At 40.0% G+C, this 19,836-nt stretch overlaps 2 protein-coding genes across 4 annotated transcripts in view; one reads left to right on the forward strand and one right to left on the reverse strand.

Annotated features, from left to right (window-relative positions):
• Positions 1-1,379: 1,379 nt before the first annotated feature.
• Positions 1,380-10,818, reverse strand: LOC146521825 (uncharacterized). Its single transcript, XM_085140627.1, has 11 exons — positions 10,185-10,818; positions 9,956-9,987; positions 9,726-9,854; positions 9,572-9,608; positions 9,383-9,466; positions 9,111-9,272; positions 6,289-6,333; positions 5,476-5,554; positions 5,269-5,383; positions 5,008-5,107; positions 1,380-3,194 (listed from the first exon to the last, which is right to left on the reverse strand). The coding sequence occupies exons 1-11, from the start codon at positions 10,514-10,516 to the stop codon at positions 2,273-2,275; spliced, it is 2,037 nt and encodes a 678-aa protein (XP_084996753.1). The 5' UTR covers positions 10,517-10,818; the 3' UTR covers positions 1,380-2,272.
• A 174-nt stretch (positions 10,819-10,992) lies between these two features.
• Positions 10,993-19,836, forward strand: part of LOC146521826 (uncharacterized) — a 32,524-nt gene continuing 23,680 nt past the window's right edge. For 2 of the 3 annotated variants that reach the window (XM_085140600.1, XM_085140580.1), the window contains exons 1-2: positions 10,993-13,731; positions 14,682-14,763. In XM_085140600.1, coding sequence (XP_084996726.1) covers positions 14,730-14,763 — 34 coding nt within the window. In that variant the 5' untranslated portion in view covers positions 10,993-13,731; positions 14,682-14,729. Of the gene's footprint in view, positions 14,764-19,836 lie in introns of all 3 variants that reach the window. The other variant, XM_085140590.1, reaches the window with a different exon arrangement.

Raw genomic sequence — 19,836 nt, forward strand, 5'->3', positions numbered from 1 at the left:
ATCTGCATAGATCTGGCCATCACTCACAAACTGAATAAGAGAGGCCACCAATACACCTGTGACACACTGAAAGAGCTTCAGTGGATCTGATGGGAAAGAGTGTACATATTAGAACTGTCTGCCAGGATGGGAGAGTGACAAAGAGAAAACCGAAAAAAGCTTGCATGAAATCTTGCCTGGAATTCATTAAAAGGGATGTTGGAGACTCTGAAGTTAATTGGAAGAGGGTTCTTTGGTCAGATCCTGGAGGACACTCTATATCCACAGGAGAGCTACGACTGGAGAGAAGATATATTTTCTAGTCTGGTTCTCAATCCAATCAGGAAGTTGTGGCTCCACTTCAAAAGTGTGCCCGATCCCTGAGCAACCTAGCAACACAGACTCTTAGCAATCTTTCCTATTTTTTTGTATTTATACTATCTTTCTATATACAACTTGATTCTCATTTGCATTTTATTTCTTTAAAGACCAGGCGCATTAGTGTCCAACTGTCCAGAGGTTGAATTAGTGCTTTAAAGTGGCATATTTATATTACAATTTTGTCATGTAAATATCACAAAACAGTGCATTAAGATCACACTTCTGCAAAGACTGCCAGACAAGAGAGGCTAAGGAGAAGAAAGAAATGTGAAGTATATCACATCAATGACATGTGACACATAAAGACTTGAGAACAGATTTATTTTTAATAATTATGCTGAACACATTCTGAACTTATCTTGTATGTCTAATATTAGCAACATACAGAGGTTTATATAATTTTTTATCATATTACAGTGGTCTGATAAAACCACACAAAAATTATCAAATTAATTTCAGAGGGAACATATTTTCCTAACATAATAATGCTGCCTGTGAAAAACGTGAAAATTTGGAAAAACAGTTTATTTCCCAAGTGTGATGCTCCTGGTTTACTGAAATATAATGAAGCACAGAAAGCAACTTAAATCTTTTCTTTACAAACTGCAACATATGAGAAGGAAGAGGAGCAAGAGAAGAACAAACGTAGGTGGTTTTCAGAGTTGTTCACGCTAACAGAAACATTAATACACTACAGCATCAGCTTACATTGTGGACCACATACAGTTCACTTTGATCTCAAATAACAAGATCAGGGAAACTCCACAAGTCTTTTTACTTTTTTACTGTGGAATGTAAAAAAAAATTCTATTACTTAATTACTTTGGTGTAGAATGAATGGCAATGAGGGATGTTTTTGTTAATAGGAACAGCTGTTTACCTGATGAAAGAGTTAATAGTTACAAATCTAAGCACTCCTTTACATTTTCCAAAGCTACACCGGAGTCTTTCCCAGGCCGATTCTGGCCTTGGGTTTATACACTGTCCTACTATGCCAACTCACGAGGACTGCAGTGAGACATGTTAACAGATTTGAAAATGAACTCAGTTACATCAGTACAAGGTGGAATCGAAATGTGCTGGCTTTAATATCAGCCTCATCAGATCCTTATGAAGTGCCGGGTCTCTTCCTGGGGTCCTGTCACTTTGACATCAGTCCCTGGAAGTCCTGTTCAGACCACTTGAACTTGTGCATTTATGTATCGAGATAGTGTTAAAATGAGAAAAAGATGAAGGTGGTGAGTGACGACTGTATTATTCAGGTTGTTTAAGCTGAATGTTTTCCCTCAGATGCCTCCAGATGATTTCTTTTTTTTCCCACGTAGGAAGAATTTATGGTGCACAACTCCATGAATGTCCAAACCCCATGCCTGAGACTCTCCAAATACAAATGGTCACAATGGGCCTTTCAAGGAGCGATCCAAGCTCAGTCTCACAGTGATTTGTAAGGTTTTGCCCTTAAAAGGACAAACAACCAAACTGAAATCAGGTATGGTTGTTTTTTATAGTTTGAGGATTAATTGCACCTTGTAATTCTCATTAGTTCACCATTCAAAAGGACACACATCAACACAACAGGAATACTACAGGGAAATACAAATAAGCTGTGATCTTCTTGTGCATAACGTACAATCATTTGATCTCGAAATTACATGACAAACTCCAAAATGTATAAAATATTAGGTGGTCAAAAAGTATGTAATCCATCGTATTAATTTAAAAAAAAACAACTCCCTGATACAAAGTAGCTCTGTACTGAAAGTGACTGTATATAGATCACAAAGACAGCTTCTATTATTTTAAATATCCATCATGTATGCATTTCAAGTGTTTCAGTGTTTTATTGGAATAAAATGTGCATTTCCTTCATTAACATAAAGTCGCCCTTCAGTTCATTTCGCCCTCTTTACATCTAGATCAAACTGTCTCCACCTACATCTGCACACTGTGACATCCGCTCTCCCTCCCTCTCCCAAACAGTGCCTTCATTTTCCTTCCTCCTCTCCGCGTTACCCCCCCACATCATTTCCCCTACATCCTGTCCGCCCCCTGCCACCACCACCCTTTCCCACAGATCAACCTCTCTGCAAATTTGCGCATCCGCGTCCCCCTCCCTCCCCCAGTGCACGGCCTGCTGGGGAGCCACAGATGCTGTGGAGGCCAGGGTGGTGACGGAGCTCAGGGTGAGGAGCGTGCTCTGGGGTTCCACACAAGCCACGGATGTGACTGCACTAACTGGAAGAGTGGAGAGCTGGATGAGCTGAGGGTAGCTGGTGCTGGAGAAGTGCATCAAGGTTGGGCCCTGCTGCTGATGTGAAACTTGCACCATGCGGGGCAGTTGGAGAAACTGTCCTTGAGATACATCCTGTTCAGACTGTGGAGCAACTGGGAGCACCACCTGCTGCAGTGGAGTGAGCCCACCGCTTGCCACTTCCTGGCTCTCCTGACTCTTTTGGTCCTTGTGGCTCTGCTGGCTAACAGACGGCTGCACAGGCTTAGTGAGTAGTGGAGTTGTCTCGAGGACCGGGGTGGTAGTGCTTATTACTGAGCAGCTCTCCTGGCTGACAGAAGGCTGCTCAGGCTGGATGACTGCTGGAAGAGTCTCGAGGACCGGGGTGGGTGTGCTTATTACTTCTCCTCCGTTGGCTGCTAAAGCTTCTGCTATGAGCACCTCAGGGTGGGTCTTGGCTTTATGGGCAACAACAGAGTCCTTTTTCTCAAACTTTTTTCCACAAATGGAGCAAGAGAACTGGTAGGAGGCTTCTGCGTCATGCTTCTTCATGTGCCAGTTCAAGGAGGCCTTCTGACGGCAGGTGAAGCCGCAGATTTCACACCTGCCACAAGATGGAGACAAAAAACAGCTTAAGGTCTGAACGCACACTGAGATCAAGCCTCACTTAAGACACTTTAGTTTTATGTATTTTAATTCAAATTAGAGTAGAATAAATTCCAGTACATTCCCTCACTGACCAAATGTTGCAGAGTGAATAGGAAAAATATTTCAGACCTTCCACTGGAAAGATGTCAAATTTAAGTATAAAAAAGTATTGTTGGAACAGGGTTGGAGAACCTTTTAGAAATGTGTGCAAGACCTCGATTTCTCTTGCAGAGAATGAGCGAGAAGAAAAGTTTGTTGTACTTCTGAATTTCTGAAAATATTTCTTTTTGGAGAATTAAGTTAAACAGGTCATTTATTTGCTGGGATGTGGACTATTGTGTGGAACAGGAAGAGCAGTTCATTTTTTTCAAAGGCATGGATTTTATTACAATTAAAAAAAATCAGCATTTAAGATCAACATTTTGTATCAGCAAAATATGTAAAAACAGGAAATATCACAATCATAATGTTTGATTGTTACTGTCATTGATACACTGCCTTATAAAGAGTTCTTCCTTTTGGGAAAAAACCAAGACAGAGTTAAGCAACTTTAGTAACACAGGTCTACACATTTCTTTTGGCCATATGATTAAACAAAATGTATTTTAAGTTTAAGTAATTGAACCATACTTGAAAAATTAAAAATAGTTTTAATATATTCCTATATTTGTATTAGATTTTTTTGTTTGTTTGTTTTTGGGTGGGAGGCCAAAATCTCCTTGATGGATGCATAACATTTTTAATATGCGAGATAAACCCTAATTTATACAAACCTGACCTATGACCTTTAAGGTAAAAATCATGTGTGAAATTGACCGACATATCGATACTCGTGTTTATAGCAACCGATAAAAGACAATTAAAGAAGTAGAGATTAGACAAGGAAAAACACCTTCAACCATGCTGTGAGTGATGTTGCATAGTTTCACCACCTGAGGCCACTCTACACCTTCCCTTATATCTTACTAAGGACTCTCAAATAACTGACAATAACAAATGTCACGAAAATCTGTTTACATCTTGTGTCTGAAAAAATATCAGCCAGTACAATGTAGTTTTAAATCACCAAACATTGGTACCCTTCTTAAAACGTCTACATCAGTTGGGCTCTAATGTGTAACGTTACAAAATAAAAAACTAAATAAAGTATAATTTTCCTAGAATTTTATTTACCACACTGTACCAGTAAACTTTGCACTCTGTTTCCTGCTGAGAAAAGAAAAAGGTTTTCAGGGAGCCTTAGGGAGAAATTAAAATCCTTTTGAGTGGCGTTTAAATAAGTGAATACTGTATCACTAAGATGATCAGCTGAAAAAAAGCTATCGCACTAATGATTAAATCATTATCTGATAAGAAACAATAATAATCCATCAGCTGATACATTGTTTGTAAAGAGGGGTTGAAACGTTTTCATTCGACTGAAACGAGTCAGCAGTATATTTTGCATGTGTAATACAAACACTTGTGTGCCGTGTTTATACTAGCGAGTGCTATGACATAGATGGCTTTAAGCAAAACTGAATTCTGTTTTGCTTAAAGCCTTCTAAACACTTGATGTCACTTGATGTAATTTGTCTGCCAAAAATTCTTGCAGCTAATTTTAAGACATGTGATCCCACAGTCGGGTTATACAAGATTTTTCTTTTTTAAAGACGTGCTTCCTTCTTTTGTTACTGGAACTTATGTCAGACACTCAGAAATGACTGTTTGTTTTTCATTTCATTTCTTCCTTGTTTACTTGTGTAACATTATCAGATGTATAAACTCACTGTATTGGCTTCTCTCCTGTGTGGATCATCCTGTGCACAGCCAGATTATGGGAGCTCTTGAAGGCCCGAGCACAATACTCACAGATGTAGTCCCTCTGATCTGAGAGAAACACGTAAAGAATACAAGAACACTAAGTATGGAAATTTAAAGAATATAATTGACTTTTAAATGAAACATCTTTTTGCTTTGTGGGTACTACATCTTTTTCCTAGTCTAATGAAAATTGTTGCCAGCATTGTGTATAAACATCTTTGTATCACCTGTGTGATGTTTAGCGTGGCGCAGCAGCTGCTTCTGCAGGCGAAACAAGCGCCCACATGAGGGGTGATCACACACGTACTTCTTTTTTAACAAGTGCTGGTACTTTATATGATGCTGAAATCAAGAGATGAGGAGAAATGAAACTGGTTAAAAGGCAAACATCACAGAGTAATCGATCTATTTCAGTTCCCCTGGTGACAGCAGACCTGTAGATAGCGTGGGTGGGCCAAAACAGTACCGCAGCCCTCTATTTCACAGCGGACGTACTGCACCGGTGGCTTTTTCCTGTGAAGATGGGAAAAAATAAATGTATAATCAATAAAATCCCGTCCTGTCTGGCGGCTTTTGCAATCAGAATTATGATCCAAATGCACTGTGGTGCCAAACACATTTTGCTTTTACAAACACAGCTATACAGAATCTCTGTAGGCTCTGCTTGTTCATGTGAAACTTTTGTCTGTTTACTTATTCATTTTATATTTGTGTTACTTCAGTTATTACTTTATATGTTGTATAGTATGATGATGGATAAGGCAGGACAGGCAGGAAAAAATATTTTTTTACAAAGAAGGGGGAGGGTGGTATGATGAAGAAAAAAACAAACACACAGCACCTGTAACACACAAATTAGAAAATACACAGACATATAAATCAACAATCCTCTTACAGTGTGTGTGTGAGAGACAGAGCGAGAGTGTGTAGGAATGCCTGTGTCTTTGTCATAAATGTACTTGATGATGGGGGAGGGAAGCCACAACAATGCACCCCAGGACCCACAAGCAGACAGAGGTGGAACCAGCACAACCGCACCATCTGCAGCCCCCAAGAGTTTGAATGGGGCCACTGCAGCAGGCCCACTCTCCAGCCTATGGTTTAATGCACCTGCTCCCCTAGGTACGTATGTGTGTGGTGGTATGCTATGAACTGTAATGACTAGAGTAATTAAAAAGGACGTTCTTTTAAAAAAAATAACAACATCAACAAAAAAAAGCACTAGGGAGTTATAACGAACACTTTACCTTCGTTTTGGCTGCCGAGGGGATCTATCATCTCGTTTACCTCGTCTACAGTGAAAAAAGGAAGAAGAGAGATTTAGATTCAAAACAGATTTCAGATTTGGCTTTAAATGAATTCAGATTTCTATGATAAAAATCAGTAATGCGTTTTACTGATAACAATCCCACTCTTTCATGAGAACTAGAGAGATTAAACCAAAACCTACAACATGACTCGCTGTGGAAAGAATGCTTTCCACTGGCATGGTGACTGAAACTACGTCAGTGAGCTTTCTTCAACCCCTTAACATCTACGTCAATTATGAGTTAGTTATATTAGTCAAGTCAGTTTATTTTGATAACACAATTAAAACAACCTCAGCTGACCAAAGTGTATAATAAATTCAAAATATACACTACACACAGTCACTAAATCAACAATAAATCAACAATAAAATACACAATCTATATGCTATATTGTCAATTAATCTCAATTAATCCCTCTTTTAGTCAGCCTCAATAACAATGCACATTTCTAAACAAAAAACAACAACAACAACAACAAAATAAAACAACCTGCGTGTGTGATATGATTTGAATGTTTAGATTGAAATCCATACGACCCTTGAAACTCAGATTGGTTTAAAATCCAATCCAGAAAATTAAGCCAAATGTGAAACACACTTAAAACGGGTTACTGCCCCAAACAACTGAAGCAAAACTGGCTACAGCTCATTATCCTATAAGCTATTAAATAAGCAAAACTGAGAATAATTCTATAAAAGCTGTACAATCTAAAAATCTAAACCAAACTGTCCGACACTCAAATTCGTAATGTCAGATGACCCCCAGACCCCTACTCAGTGTGTAGTTATACTGCTGGGACTTTCTTTAACTCAAAATTTCTTAAAAGCTAAAGAGTCTTCATTTCAGATCACACAGTCTCACACAAAAAGGCATGTGCTTGGGTTTTTGATTTAAAAAAAAAACAAACAAAAGCAAAAATAAAGCAAACGAACTAAAAAGCGTGTTCACACTCATATCTCGGTGTTTTATTTGTCTTTACCGGCCTTTTGATAAGCAAAAATACTATATTTTAGTAAGTGAACCACAGCTGATATTTTAATAGGTTTGATCAAACACCCGCCCCTCCCACAGCATCGTCCCCCCTGCTGCAATCTCCTTCATCTTCAGGGACTGCCTGTCCTTCATCTCAGGACTTCACACCTCTCAGCTTCACACCTCCCAGCTCCCTGTCATTACACCCACCCCCGGCTTCTGTGGACTCCAACATACACACCCCTCCCCCAAAATCCACTCTTTCTATCTCAGCACTTCAAGTGAGGAATGAGCTTCGCAAGATCAAGGTGCACAAGGCTGCAGGTCCAGATGGCGTCAGCTCCAGGCTCCTGAGATGCTGCGCAGATGAACTGTGTGGCATCCTAGGTTATCTGTTCAACCTGAGCCTGTCACTGGGGAAAGTACCACAGCTGTGGAAGACCTCCTGTGTGGTACCGGTACCAAAGACCTCCCATCCCAAGGACCTCAGCAGCTACAGGCGGGTAGCCCTGACATCGCATCTGATGAAGACCCTCGAGAGGTTGGTTCTAAACCATCTGCGCCCCCTGGTGAGGTCTTCACTGGATCCGCTGCAGTTTGCTTACCAGCCTGGCATTGGGGTGGAGGACGCCATCATCTGCACCGACCTCTAACTCACCTGGAGAAGCCTGGAAGCACTGTGAGGATCATGTTCTTTGATTTTTCCAGTGCTTTTAACACCATCCAGCCACGACTTCTGAGGGACAAGCTGGAGCTATCGGGAGTGGACCACCACATGTCCTAGTGGATACTGGACTACCTCACACAACGTCCACAGTATGTGAGGTCACAGGGCTGTGTCTCTGACACGCTGGTCTGCAGTACGGGGGCCCCACAAGGAACTGTGCTCTCACCGTTCCTCTTCACCCTCTACACTGCAGACTTCTCCATCAACTCCCCACGCTGCCACCTACAGAAGTTCTCTGACGACTCTGCCATAGTCGGCCTCATCACAGGTGAGGACGACTCAGAGTACAGATGGTGGACTCTGGACTTTGTAGACTTTTGTCAGCAGAACCACATCCAGGGAGTTGACATTGAGATAGTGGACTCTTATAGGTACCTGGGTGTTCACCTGAATAATAAACTAGACTGGAGCCACAACACTGATGCTCTACACTGAGGACCCAGTGCAGGTGGTGGGAGACAGAAGGACTCTGGCCAAAATAACATCTCTGATGGACAGAGTCTCCCACCTCATGCATGTAAATGTTGCTGAACTGCAGAGCTCCTTCAGTGACAGACTGCTGCATCCTAGATGCATGAAGGAGCGTTTCCGCAGGTCCTTCCTCCCTGCAGCTGTCAGACTGTACAATCTGAACTGCTCCCAACAAACATAGATGTTTACATCAATGCTGTAACTACAATTAGTTAATTAACCAATTCGCACTACAACCTGGTTTGCCTCTTACCTGTAATTATTTTTTATTTAATTTAATAACTGTACAGTACTCTCTGTTTATAGTAACCATTGTCCTTAATGTAAATATGTAAGAAAAATAGTGTATGTTTCTGTTCCATGTCCTGTGTACTGTTTGTTTGTATATTTGTCCTTTTGGCTGCTGTTACAACCAAATTTCCCCCTTGTGGGACAATTAAAGGATTATTCTATTCTATAAATTCTTGCAATTTTTCCTTTACATTCTTTTTTTTTGGGACCAAAACAAGGTGCCAAAAATTCTCACATGGGCAACCCCCCCCCCCCCCCTATTATCTTTCGGTTTACTGTCAGTACATCTCCTACTTACTTCCTGACTGGCTCACGATCAGTGCCAATGACTCCATCTTGATGCTGAGCTACGTTCCTGGTGGTTTCTTCCTTTTTAATGCCACAATCTTCTTCCTCCTTCTCTGACTCTTCTTTCTTGAATTCATTGTGTTGTGATGTTGTGTGGCGCTTTGATTTATTCCTAAACAGAGGGGAAAAATAAAGAAAAAAGAGCAAATTTTACCACTAATGTGCTTAATCTGACGTGAAGTAAATTGCACGATCGGTGCTCAGGCAGCATAATCGACGTACGTCTTTGTCTCAGTTTTGACAAGGTCATTTGGATCATCTCTTAATGCAAGGTCCTCCTTGAGAGCCACGTCTGGATCTGCAACGCTAATGGGGACATTAACACGACACTGGACATGTTGAATTTCACAGTACCGCTGGTAACATCCTCCCTCGTTCCCTCTGATGTGCTTTTGATAAGTTATCACTCACCTGCCACCGCTTTCTTTCACAGAACCAGTGTCCGTCACTGAAAAAAACCACACACGTCTGTCAGTTTATTTTGAGCTGTTTGCACTTTCATTTCAAGATATTCACACAGTTCAACAAGTGCACAACAAAAAGGATGCAAGGGGTCTTCTCTTACCACATGAAAACGCCCCTGACTCTGCTTCGAGCTTGCATGTTGCTGCTGATGTGTGTGAGGCCCTGGTTGAAGGTTTCCCCCCACCTTTTCTAGTTTTGGGAAGCTTTGGTCCAATTGTTTTTGTGGATGCTGGGGAAATAAATGTGAACATGGGTTAATAACACACTTGTTAAGTGGTAAAAGGTAAAATGACTGCTTGCAGATGAACGGGATTCACATATGTGCATTACCCCGACTGGCTGTTGGTTTCTTTATTGCACTTCTGCAAGAAAGAAAGTTAAGAATCAACACATTTAAAGGTTTAGTTTTATTTTATTTATTTTTTGTATGCAGTAAATACACAGTTTTAAGAAGGCCCACTGAAATAACACTTCTGAGGTGTAAACAAACTTGTTTTCAAGGATGTGTCTAGCTTCTTCAAATAGTTTCGTCCACCAAAGTAGCAGCGCACGCACTTACTGCATGACAGGTGTGTTTCTGGTGCGTGATCCTGCAGGTCGACTGCGTGCGTCGCGTGAACTGGTCGCTTTTTTCTTGCATGTGATATTTATGGACTCGCAGGTCGTACCAGCTCCAGCTTCCCTTGATCGTAACACACGCACAGAGCCTGAGGTGACGGAACGAGTCTCACCGGAGTCCGGGAAGAACAAGGATGTTTTTGTCCGCCTTTTGCTTCCGGCTCTACCGCAGCAGGGCTCACTCGAGTCCGCGGATGGTTTTGAGGCTGCTGTCGACTCTGCGGTCCGAGTTCCAGGACCAGTGCCTGAAACCTCGCCTTTCCCAGACTCCATTTCGCTCTTACAGTTATAGCCTTTACCGACTTTAGTGATTACTTAAGCCTAGTTACTTGTGAGCGTTCACAATGAAGGCCCACCATACAAGGCCAGAGCCAGCCCAAGTTTCGTTAGCCTGGCCAACGATCAATTTTTGTGCCACTGCATAAATAGCAAAATAATTATTTAAAATATATAAGTTTAATGACGCATATTATTTTAGAAATATCCAGTATTATTTGGTTCTTAAAGCTATAGCATACCTCATATTTGTTTGACCGGGAGTACCCTCGAATGAGGTACGTCTCCTTTAAGAGCAACAGCGGCAGACGAGCCAGTATGACAACGTCATTTTTGGACTCACCGGCTTCCATACTGATGAGAGCGGACGTGTACGGGAACGGTAGTTTTGGAATGTAACATGCAGTTTGGGTTGTGTAACAACAACAACACAAAATACATCAGTTAACCATATATTGTAATATATTTTATGAATATTTTATAACTCATTATATTTTATTATTTGGGTTACATTGTGTATTCCCTAATAACTAAATAATAGACAGTTATATTTACAAAATGAATTAAAAAAAAAAAAAATTAATTCTTTTTTTTATAGCAGGCTAAAGCGGCTTTAGCTGAACCCTAAACAATGAACAAGTAGCTTTCACATATCACGCAGTTTGTATGCAAAACTTGATAAAGGTAGGTGTGACTGTGTCACTGATCATAATTCATGATATTTTCTGCATGGTGGATGAAATGATAAAGAAAGGATCCGCTCCACAAACAAATACATGAGAAATGTGTTATTATTAGCTGTGGCACAGCCATGTGAGAGGAGTGGCTGGGAAAATGCAGAAAGTTCCTTGTTTTATTACAACTGTCCTTTGTTTTAGTCAGTTACCATAACTGCCTTGGTTATGTTGCAGCCAACTACAAGAAATGTGAAGTTGCTTGTTTAACAGGTTTGAACACAGAGGAACATCTGACTGCAGTCAGTGGTTGAAACTTGGCACAGAAGTGATTTTTTTTTTAAATTTCATAACTTTCCAACAAACCATGTTTCATATGAACATGGTTGTATATTGTATATTGTTCACATGTTGAAAATAAATTACCAAACTTTGTAGAAACCCCAAACTCACTTAGATATCTAATAATATGCATACATTTGTTTATTATACACTGATTATCCATATTATCACCTACCTAGTACCGTGTTCAGTAAAAACAGCTTTGAGTCTTTAAAGCATGGACATAACATGCTTAGGGGATGTTAGCAGTAGATGACTTGGGTTGTTCAAAATGCAGTAATGGAGAAAATGCATGTTATTGTTGAAAGAACAGAAGTGTAAATACATTTGACGACATGTGACGTTACACAACAATAAAACTGCACATCAGTGACATATTTCAATCCTGTCTGTGTGGACAAATGGGAGCAGTGGTGCTCATGGAGCCGGACATATGCTGTGCTTTTTTGTGAAGCAGCCCGTTATTGAAGGAGCTGCTCAGGTTTTACTCAGTGTCCTATACAGGCATCCTCCTCTAACAAGGAGGACACCGTATTTAACACTGCCCTGGTTCTAGGGTGCACAGTGTTGATTATTTATTTTCTGTCATCCTTTTAGAAGCAGCTGCCCTAGCATACTATTCCAAAGAAAGTGCAAAGTGCACCACAGAGTCAGAAAGGCCTGCAGCAGATAATCTGTTTGCCATTTCATTTGTTAAGAGTGTTATTCACTTGACCCGTTGTGTACTCAATTTGACAGTGACAACATATGTGCAATTTCTAGTGAAAGATAAATCAGTAAAAATGGAGATGTTAAGTATTAAACCCGGCCTACATTACTTCTAAAACAACTACAGCTTATAAAACAATTATATCTAATCATTAGTTGTTAATCCAGCTCTCATCTACAGTGTGTCTTTTGTCCTGTCTCCTTACCCTCACCCCAACCAATTGGGGCAGATAGCCGCCCCTCCCTGAGCCTCGTTCTGACAAAAGTTTCTTTCAGCTAAAAGAGAGTTTTTCCTTCTCACCCTCTCCAAGTGCTTGCTCACAGGGGACTGCTTGATTGTTGATGGTTTTCAATATACAATATAAAGAACATTGAGGTGACTGCTGCTGTGATTTAGCACTAAAAATGAATAAAAACTGTATTACATATTTGCCTATGTCATTGTAAAGTGCAGTTAAAAAATGTATGTCTGTGAGCACATAAGTGAGTTCAGTACGACCACACAAACCTGAAACACAGTAAAATTAAAAAGTAAAGTAAAACTGAAATATAAAAGTTAGGTTTGTAGTGTAGATTTATTTCAGTGTACCATGTCTTATTTGTAATCTTTTTCTCTTGTTCTCATGTATTTTTTTTGTTGTATTTCATGTAGTGTATATTTTATTGTGCTGCATAGTTTTCATTTTATGTGTTTTGCTCTTTTCAAAGAACATTTATACTAAATCTTAACAAGAAACAAATTGACACATTTGTTACCTTCGATCTTCTCAGAGAGCCCTGTTTAAAATGTGGCTGCACACACAAGAGCACAGGTAAATAACTGGCTGCTACTTTTGGAAATTAGATACTCTCAGTAATCAAATTATAACAATTATAAGAGATTTTGCTCAGGTGCAGAACATAGTTCTTTAGTTACTAACGCACAACCAAGCTCTGGTATAAAAAAATGATCAGTTATCAGCCATGATCTTTACTCTGTTTGTCTGTGTTGGGTGTGTCTAAACAGTGTTAAAGGAATTCATGGGGATTTTTTATGCCAGACTTCTGCGTCATAGTGAGACAGAAAAACTTGTTGTTGAACAGGATTCCAGTTATCACTGATGATCAGAAAAGATGAGGAAACATTTTTAGTTACAATCGAGAAAGAAGTCCATCATGTTTTGTCATTTTTCCAATGAAAAGCAACTGCTCAGGTGACAAAGTCATAGAAGTTTAATTATTTGAAATAAAACATTTGCACTAGTCATATATTCCTTCTTTGTAAAGCACTTCCTTAAATTTACAGCAGTCACAGTAGTCACTGATTTGCATCTGACCTGTTTACATTGTAACGGCTGTGAGATGCCACTCACAGGTGTATGAAGCAGGAACAACTGGTTTCAGAAAGTGACTCTACATAGTTCATCTTTTATTTCTTTTTTAAATCTTATTTACGTTTGATGGTGAACTGAAGATTTGCACTAGATTAAGTATCAGTGGTGTTGAAAGGTGAGTATGATTTTTAGATTTTATGACTCACAACCTTGGGTCTTCCCAACTTGCCATATTTGAACTTCTTCCTCTGTCTGTTTCACGTTGGTTCATGAATGTGTCCAAGTTAGATCTGGACACTATTAAACTCTTAATTATTACATCTTTTTAAGACTGTGATTCTCTAGAATCAGAAGGAAAGGGGGGAAATAGCGGGAAGAAAAGTGTACATGTTTAAGACAGAGAAACTAATCAGAGGTTCAGACAATATTCTATGATTTCACCAGTTTTTTTGTTAAGGTAATATGTTGATTAGTTGTAAAAACACCTTTGCTCCAAATACTTACAGTTTCCTGAAAACCTACATTTTTACTAGAGCTGTTTACCTGTATATAAAAGTATTCCCCGTGCGTATGCACACACACACACACATATATATATATATATATATATATGTATATGCATTATCCATAATATACATGCTTTTTAGGTGTGGAGAGTCTGGTGGTAAAGCAGTATTATTTCCCACATTCATAGTATTAAATTTTGTTGACAATCATTTGTACTAAAGGGCAACATTTAATGCAAAAGTCCTCATGTTTGTCCAGTAAAACAAGTACAACTTAATGTACAACCTTAAATTTACAATAACACAAACAACATAAAAAGATGTTTTTGGTTTGTCTACTGGAGGAAAATACTACACCTTGTAATGTATATTTTATGCACATATATGTACATATAGATTCATTTTGACTTTATTTCCTGATTCATTTATCAGATCCTTTCCTTTAAAATCTTGCTTTCTATATTTATCAGTGGACATAAGAATGTGCATTATGCATAGCACATAGTAAAATAACTTGAACTTGAACATGATGTCAAAGATTCTTCTGATGGAATGAAGCTTTTCACTACAAATTCTAGAGGAAAAATGAACTGAATTTGTTTCCTCTTTGTGTTTGCAGTAGTATCGGTTGTACATCCTCATGCTTGGATAAGCATCAGCTGCTACCATGAACTATGCACCGTTTCTAAACCTGCTGGCAGGTGGGTCTAAACACAGCTTTCAGTTTTTCCATTAACCATACAAGAATAGTACACCAGACATCAGATCTGTTTTATCAGCATCTAGAAAACATGCAGGTACCTACCAGGCTACTAAACCAGAACCCTCTAACTTTCTTTTTTCTATGCTAGAATGTTATGGGCTTCAATGCTGCACAAATCTATAATTATGTTAGCAAGTTAACATAACAACTTGAAAAAATAAAATGTTGTATGAGGATTTGAAATGGGCATTAAAGGTGAGAAAACCCCGACACTGATGGAATTTTGCAGAGAACACTGGTCATTACAGCAAATCAATACTGAAAACTGGTGAACAATTATGTAAAATCCCCATAGAAGGTTTAGTTCAAAGATGGCAATACAAGCGTCTGAGGTTTACTATTTATTTTACCCATTAACAAATATAAATGAATTCATCCTTTAGTTCAGGGGTAGGCAACCTTTCCTCAGAAGTCAATGTGCCATATGATTGCATTAGCAATAAATTTAACGCTCTTTATGAACAGTTACACACTATATAGAACCACTTTATAGAATTATATTTTGTTCGCAGATGTTGGCAGCTATCAGCAAATAGTTATCAGCTATTTTGAAACAAAAAAAAAGACACTTTTTATTCATAAGAAGAACCCCTAACAGCAAATGAACTGTACAACAGAAAATGCAAATGATATTTATGGTCTCCTCACAACAAGAAAGAAAAATAAACTGGGCCAATATGGCATGTTTCTTAATACAGAGATACACATGTTAATCTGATATCTGGTCTCCCACTCAGATAAAAAGGTCTCCGAGTGTCCAGTGTTCAGACGGCTACCTGAGGACACTCTTTGTGTGAGAGAAAATCTGCTCACACAGATATGTAGAACCAAATACTGTCAATAAGGCCTCTGCAATGTTCTGAAGACAGTTAAACTTGTGAGATAGTGATGTCCAGCAGGTGAAAATGCAAGCTCCATGAACATGCACAGCTGTGGATTCCAACTGCGTTCATAGTTCTGCAAACTTTGACCCCCACAGAGTCGAGGTTTTCAGTTCAATCAGCTGCAATTCAATGTCACATTAACTGGCATGCATTTTCTCAGCCTGTTAATGCGAGACAAATCCAGCTGCTTATTAAAGCTTTCTGGTTTGATCAGAAAAGAAAACATTGGTCCATACACCTGAAAGTGCCAAAAAACACATTGTGAATTCTGCCTTGAGTCTACGGATGAATCCGTTTATTACAATCCGTGTACAGCTCCTGACGCATTTGTAGTGTTGGAATGTGGAAGTTTCAACATCACTTGAAAAAACTGCCAGCTAGCACGTCCCTCTCACAGGTAGGCTAAGTTATTTTTAGCCAATTACAAGATGAATCTGGTAGTTGGGGTTGTTAGCTCACAAACGACAGAGGTCGATTATCTCAGAGGTCGATTATCTTGTTAATAATTTTACCTCCTCACTACGTACGACTCTGGATACTGTAGCTCCTGTGAAAACTAAGGTCTCAAATCAGAAGTACCTGACTCCATGGTATAATTCTCAAACACGTACCCTAAAGCAGATGACTTGTAAGCTGGAGAGGAAATGGCGTGTCACAAATTTAGAGGATCATCATTTAGCCTGGAGAAAGAGTTTGCCGCTTTATAAGAAAGGCCTCCGCAAAGCCAGAACATCTTACTATTCATCACTGATTGAAAAAAATAAGAACAACCCCAGGTTTCTCTTCAGCACTGTAGCCAGGCTGACAAAAAGTCAGAGCTCTGTTGAGCCAACCATCCCTTTAACGTTAACTAGTAATGACTTCATGAACTTCTTCACAAATAAAATTTTTATCATTAGAGAAAAAATTACCAATAATCATCTCACAGATGTAATATTATCTACAGCTACTCTTAGTACCATTGATGTTAAGTTAGACTCTTTTTCTCCAATTAATCTTTCTGAGTTAACTTCAATAATTACTTCCTCCAAACCATCAACGTGTCTTTTAGACCCCATTCCTACAAAACTGCTCAAAGAAGTCCTGCCATTAATTAATTCTTTGATCTTAAATACAATCAACTTATCTCTAATAATCGGCTATGTACAACAGGCCTTCAAGCTGGCTGTAGTTAAACCTTTACTCAAAAAGCCATCTCTAGACTCAGTCTTAGCTAATTATAGGCCAATCTCCAACCTTCCTTTCATATCAAAAATCCTTGAAAGAGTAGTTGTCAAACAGCTAACAGATCATCTGCAGAGGAATGGTTTATTTGAAGAGTTTCAGTCAGGTTTCAGAGCTCATCACAGCACAGAAACAGCTTTAGTGAAGGTTACAAATGATCTTCTTACAGCCTCTGACAGTGGACTCATCTCTGTGCTTGTCCTGCTAGACCTTAGTGCAGCGTTCGATACTGTTGACTATAATATCCTATTAGAGCGATTAGAACATGCTGTCGGTATTACAGGTACTGTGCTGCAGTGGTTTGTATCATATCTATCTAATAGACTCCAATTTGTACATGTAAATGGAGAGTCCTCATCACACACAGGGCCAGGCTGTAGGTGTGGACTCAAATGCAGACAGAGGGAGGCAAAACTGGCGTGAACACAGTGCTTTATTTACAGTGCCTAGTTAAATTACAAAGCAGGAAACTATGAATGCTATGAACTGTGGAAGCTATGAACTGAGAACTATGAGGCCAAACTATGAACATGAAACTCTGAGTGCTATGACTAGGTGCAAGATTTCATACACGGATCCTGGGAATGGACAAAGGGGCAGTGGCTTGGCTGGAGGTACACAGTCATTATAATGACAAAAGACAGGCAGTCAGTGGCAGTCTAGTGAATGATAGCCGAAGGATTAGACTGTGGTGGTTAGGGCTTATGCGTTGCAGGTGAAAGTGTCATGTGAGGAGGGGGTGTCCAAGGAGGTCCGGGTGAGGAGTGTCCAGAGAGGGTCCAGAATATACTTAGAGCAAGGGACCTGGCAGGCAGGTGGAGTCTTATGATGATAAGGAAGCAACCAGATGACAGAGAACCAGCATCCAGGCAGAGATGTGTGTAGTTCAGCTTGTGAAGCGTGATGGCCAGGTGGGTCCTATGACAAAGAAAACACGGTGAGGAGAAATGCAATTGTTAAGAGGCTCTCACAAAGGCTTGGCGGCCTAGCACTAACGCGAGTTAGCAGTAGATCTGGCAGAGGTCCGTTGTGACCACTGGTCTTATATACTGGTGACTTGATTGGAATCAGGTGTGAAAGCTGATTGGAGTCTCTGCCTGAAGGTGGAGCCCAGCAGAGTGGAAAAACCCCGCACTCACCCGGACCATGACACATGAAGCCAGATAACACACACCAATTAGTTAAACTGCAGGAATGTCTTAAAGACATAAAGACCTGGATGGCCGCTAACTTTCTGCTTCTTAATTCAGATAAAACTGAGGTTATTGTACTCGGCTCTGAAAAGCTTAGAAATATGGTATCTAACCAGATTCTTACTCTGGATGGCATTACCTTGGCCTCCAGTAACACTGTGAGGAACCTTGGAGTCATTTTTGACCAGGACATGTCCTTCAACGCACATATTAAACAAATATGTAAGACTGCTTTCTTCCATTTGCGCAACATCTCTAAAATTAGAAATATCCTGTCTCAGAGTGACGCTGAAAAACTAGTTCATGCATTTATTACTTCCAGGCTGGACTACTGTAATTCATTATTATCAGGATGTCCTAAAAACTGTCTGAAAAGCCTTCAGTTAATCCAAAATGCTGCAGCAAGAGTACTGACAGGGACTAGAAAGAGAGAGCATATTTCTCCTGTTTTGGCTTCCCTTCATTGGCTTCCTGTTAAATCCAGAATTGAATTCAAAATCCTGCTCCTCACATACAAGGTCTTAAATAATCAGGCCCCATCTTATTTTAATGACCTTGTAGTACCATATCACCCTATTAGAGCACTTCGCTCTCGCTCTGCAGGCCTACTTGTTGTTCCTAGAGTATTTAAAAGTAGAATGGGAGGGAGAGCCTTCAGTTTTCAGGCCCCTCTTCTGTGGAACCAGCTTCCAGTTTGGATTCGGGAGACAGACACTATCTCTACTTTTAAGATTAGGCTTAAAACTTTCCTTTTTGCTAAAGCATATAGTTAGGGCTGGACCAGGTGACCCTGGATCCTCTCTTAGTTATGCTGCAATAGACGTAGGCTGCCGGGATTCCCATGATGCATTGAGTTTTTCCTTTCCAGTCACCTTTCTCACTCACTATGTGCTAATAGGCAGCTCTACATTGAATCATATCTGTTATTAACCTCTGTCTCTCTTCCACAGCATGTCTTTTATCCTGTCTTCCTTCTCTCACCCCAACCAGTCGCAGCAGATGGCCGCCCCTCCCTGAGCCTGGTTCTGCCGGAGGTTTCTTCCTGTTAAAAGGGAGTTTTTCCTTCCCAATTCAATTCAATTCAATTCAATTCAATTTTATTTATATAGCGCCAAATCACAACAAATGTCGCCTCAAGGCGCTTCATAGATACAGAGAAAAGCCCAACAATCATATGACCCCCTATGAGCAAGCACTTTGGCGACAGTGGGAAGGAAAAACTCCCTTTTAACAGGAAGAAACCTCCGGCAGAACCAGGCTCAGGGAGGGGCGGCCATCTGCTGCGACCGGTTGGGGTGAGAGAAGGAAGACAGGATAAAGACATGCTGTGGAAGAGAGACAAAGATTAATAACAGATACGATTCAATACAGAGAGGTCTGTTAATACATAGTGAGTGAGAAAGGTGACTGGAAAGGAAAGACTCAATGCATCATGGGAATCCCCCGGCAGCCTACATCTATTGCAGCATAACTAAGGGAGGATTCAGGGTCACCTGGTCCAGCCCTAACTATATGCTTTAGCAAAAAGGAAGGTTTTAAGCCTAATCTTAAAAGTAGAGATAGTGTCTGTCTCCTGAATCCAAACTGGAAGCTGGTTCCACAGAAGAGGGGCCTGAAAACTGAAGGCTCTCCCTCCCATTCTACTTTTAAATACTCTAGGAACAACAAGTAGGCCTGCAGAGCGGGAGCGAAGTGCTCTAATAGGGTGAT

The sequence above is a fragment of the Neolamprologus multifasciatus genome, chromosome 3 (genome assembly GCF_963576455.1).
Source record: "Neolamprologus multifasciatus chromosome 3, fNeoMul1.2, whole genome shotgun sequence".
Classification (NCBI taxonomy): domain Eukaryota; kingdom Metazoa; phylum Chordata; class Actinopteri; order Cichliformes; family Cichlidae; genus Neolamprologus; species Neolamprologus multifasciatus.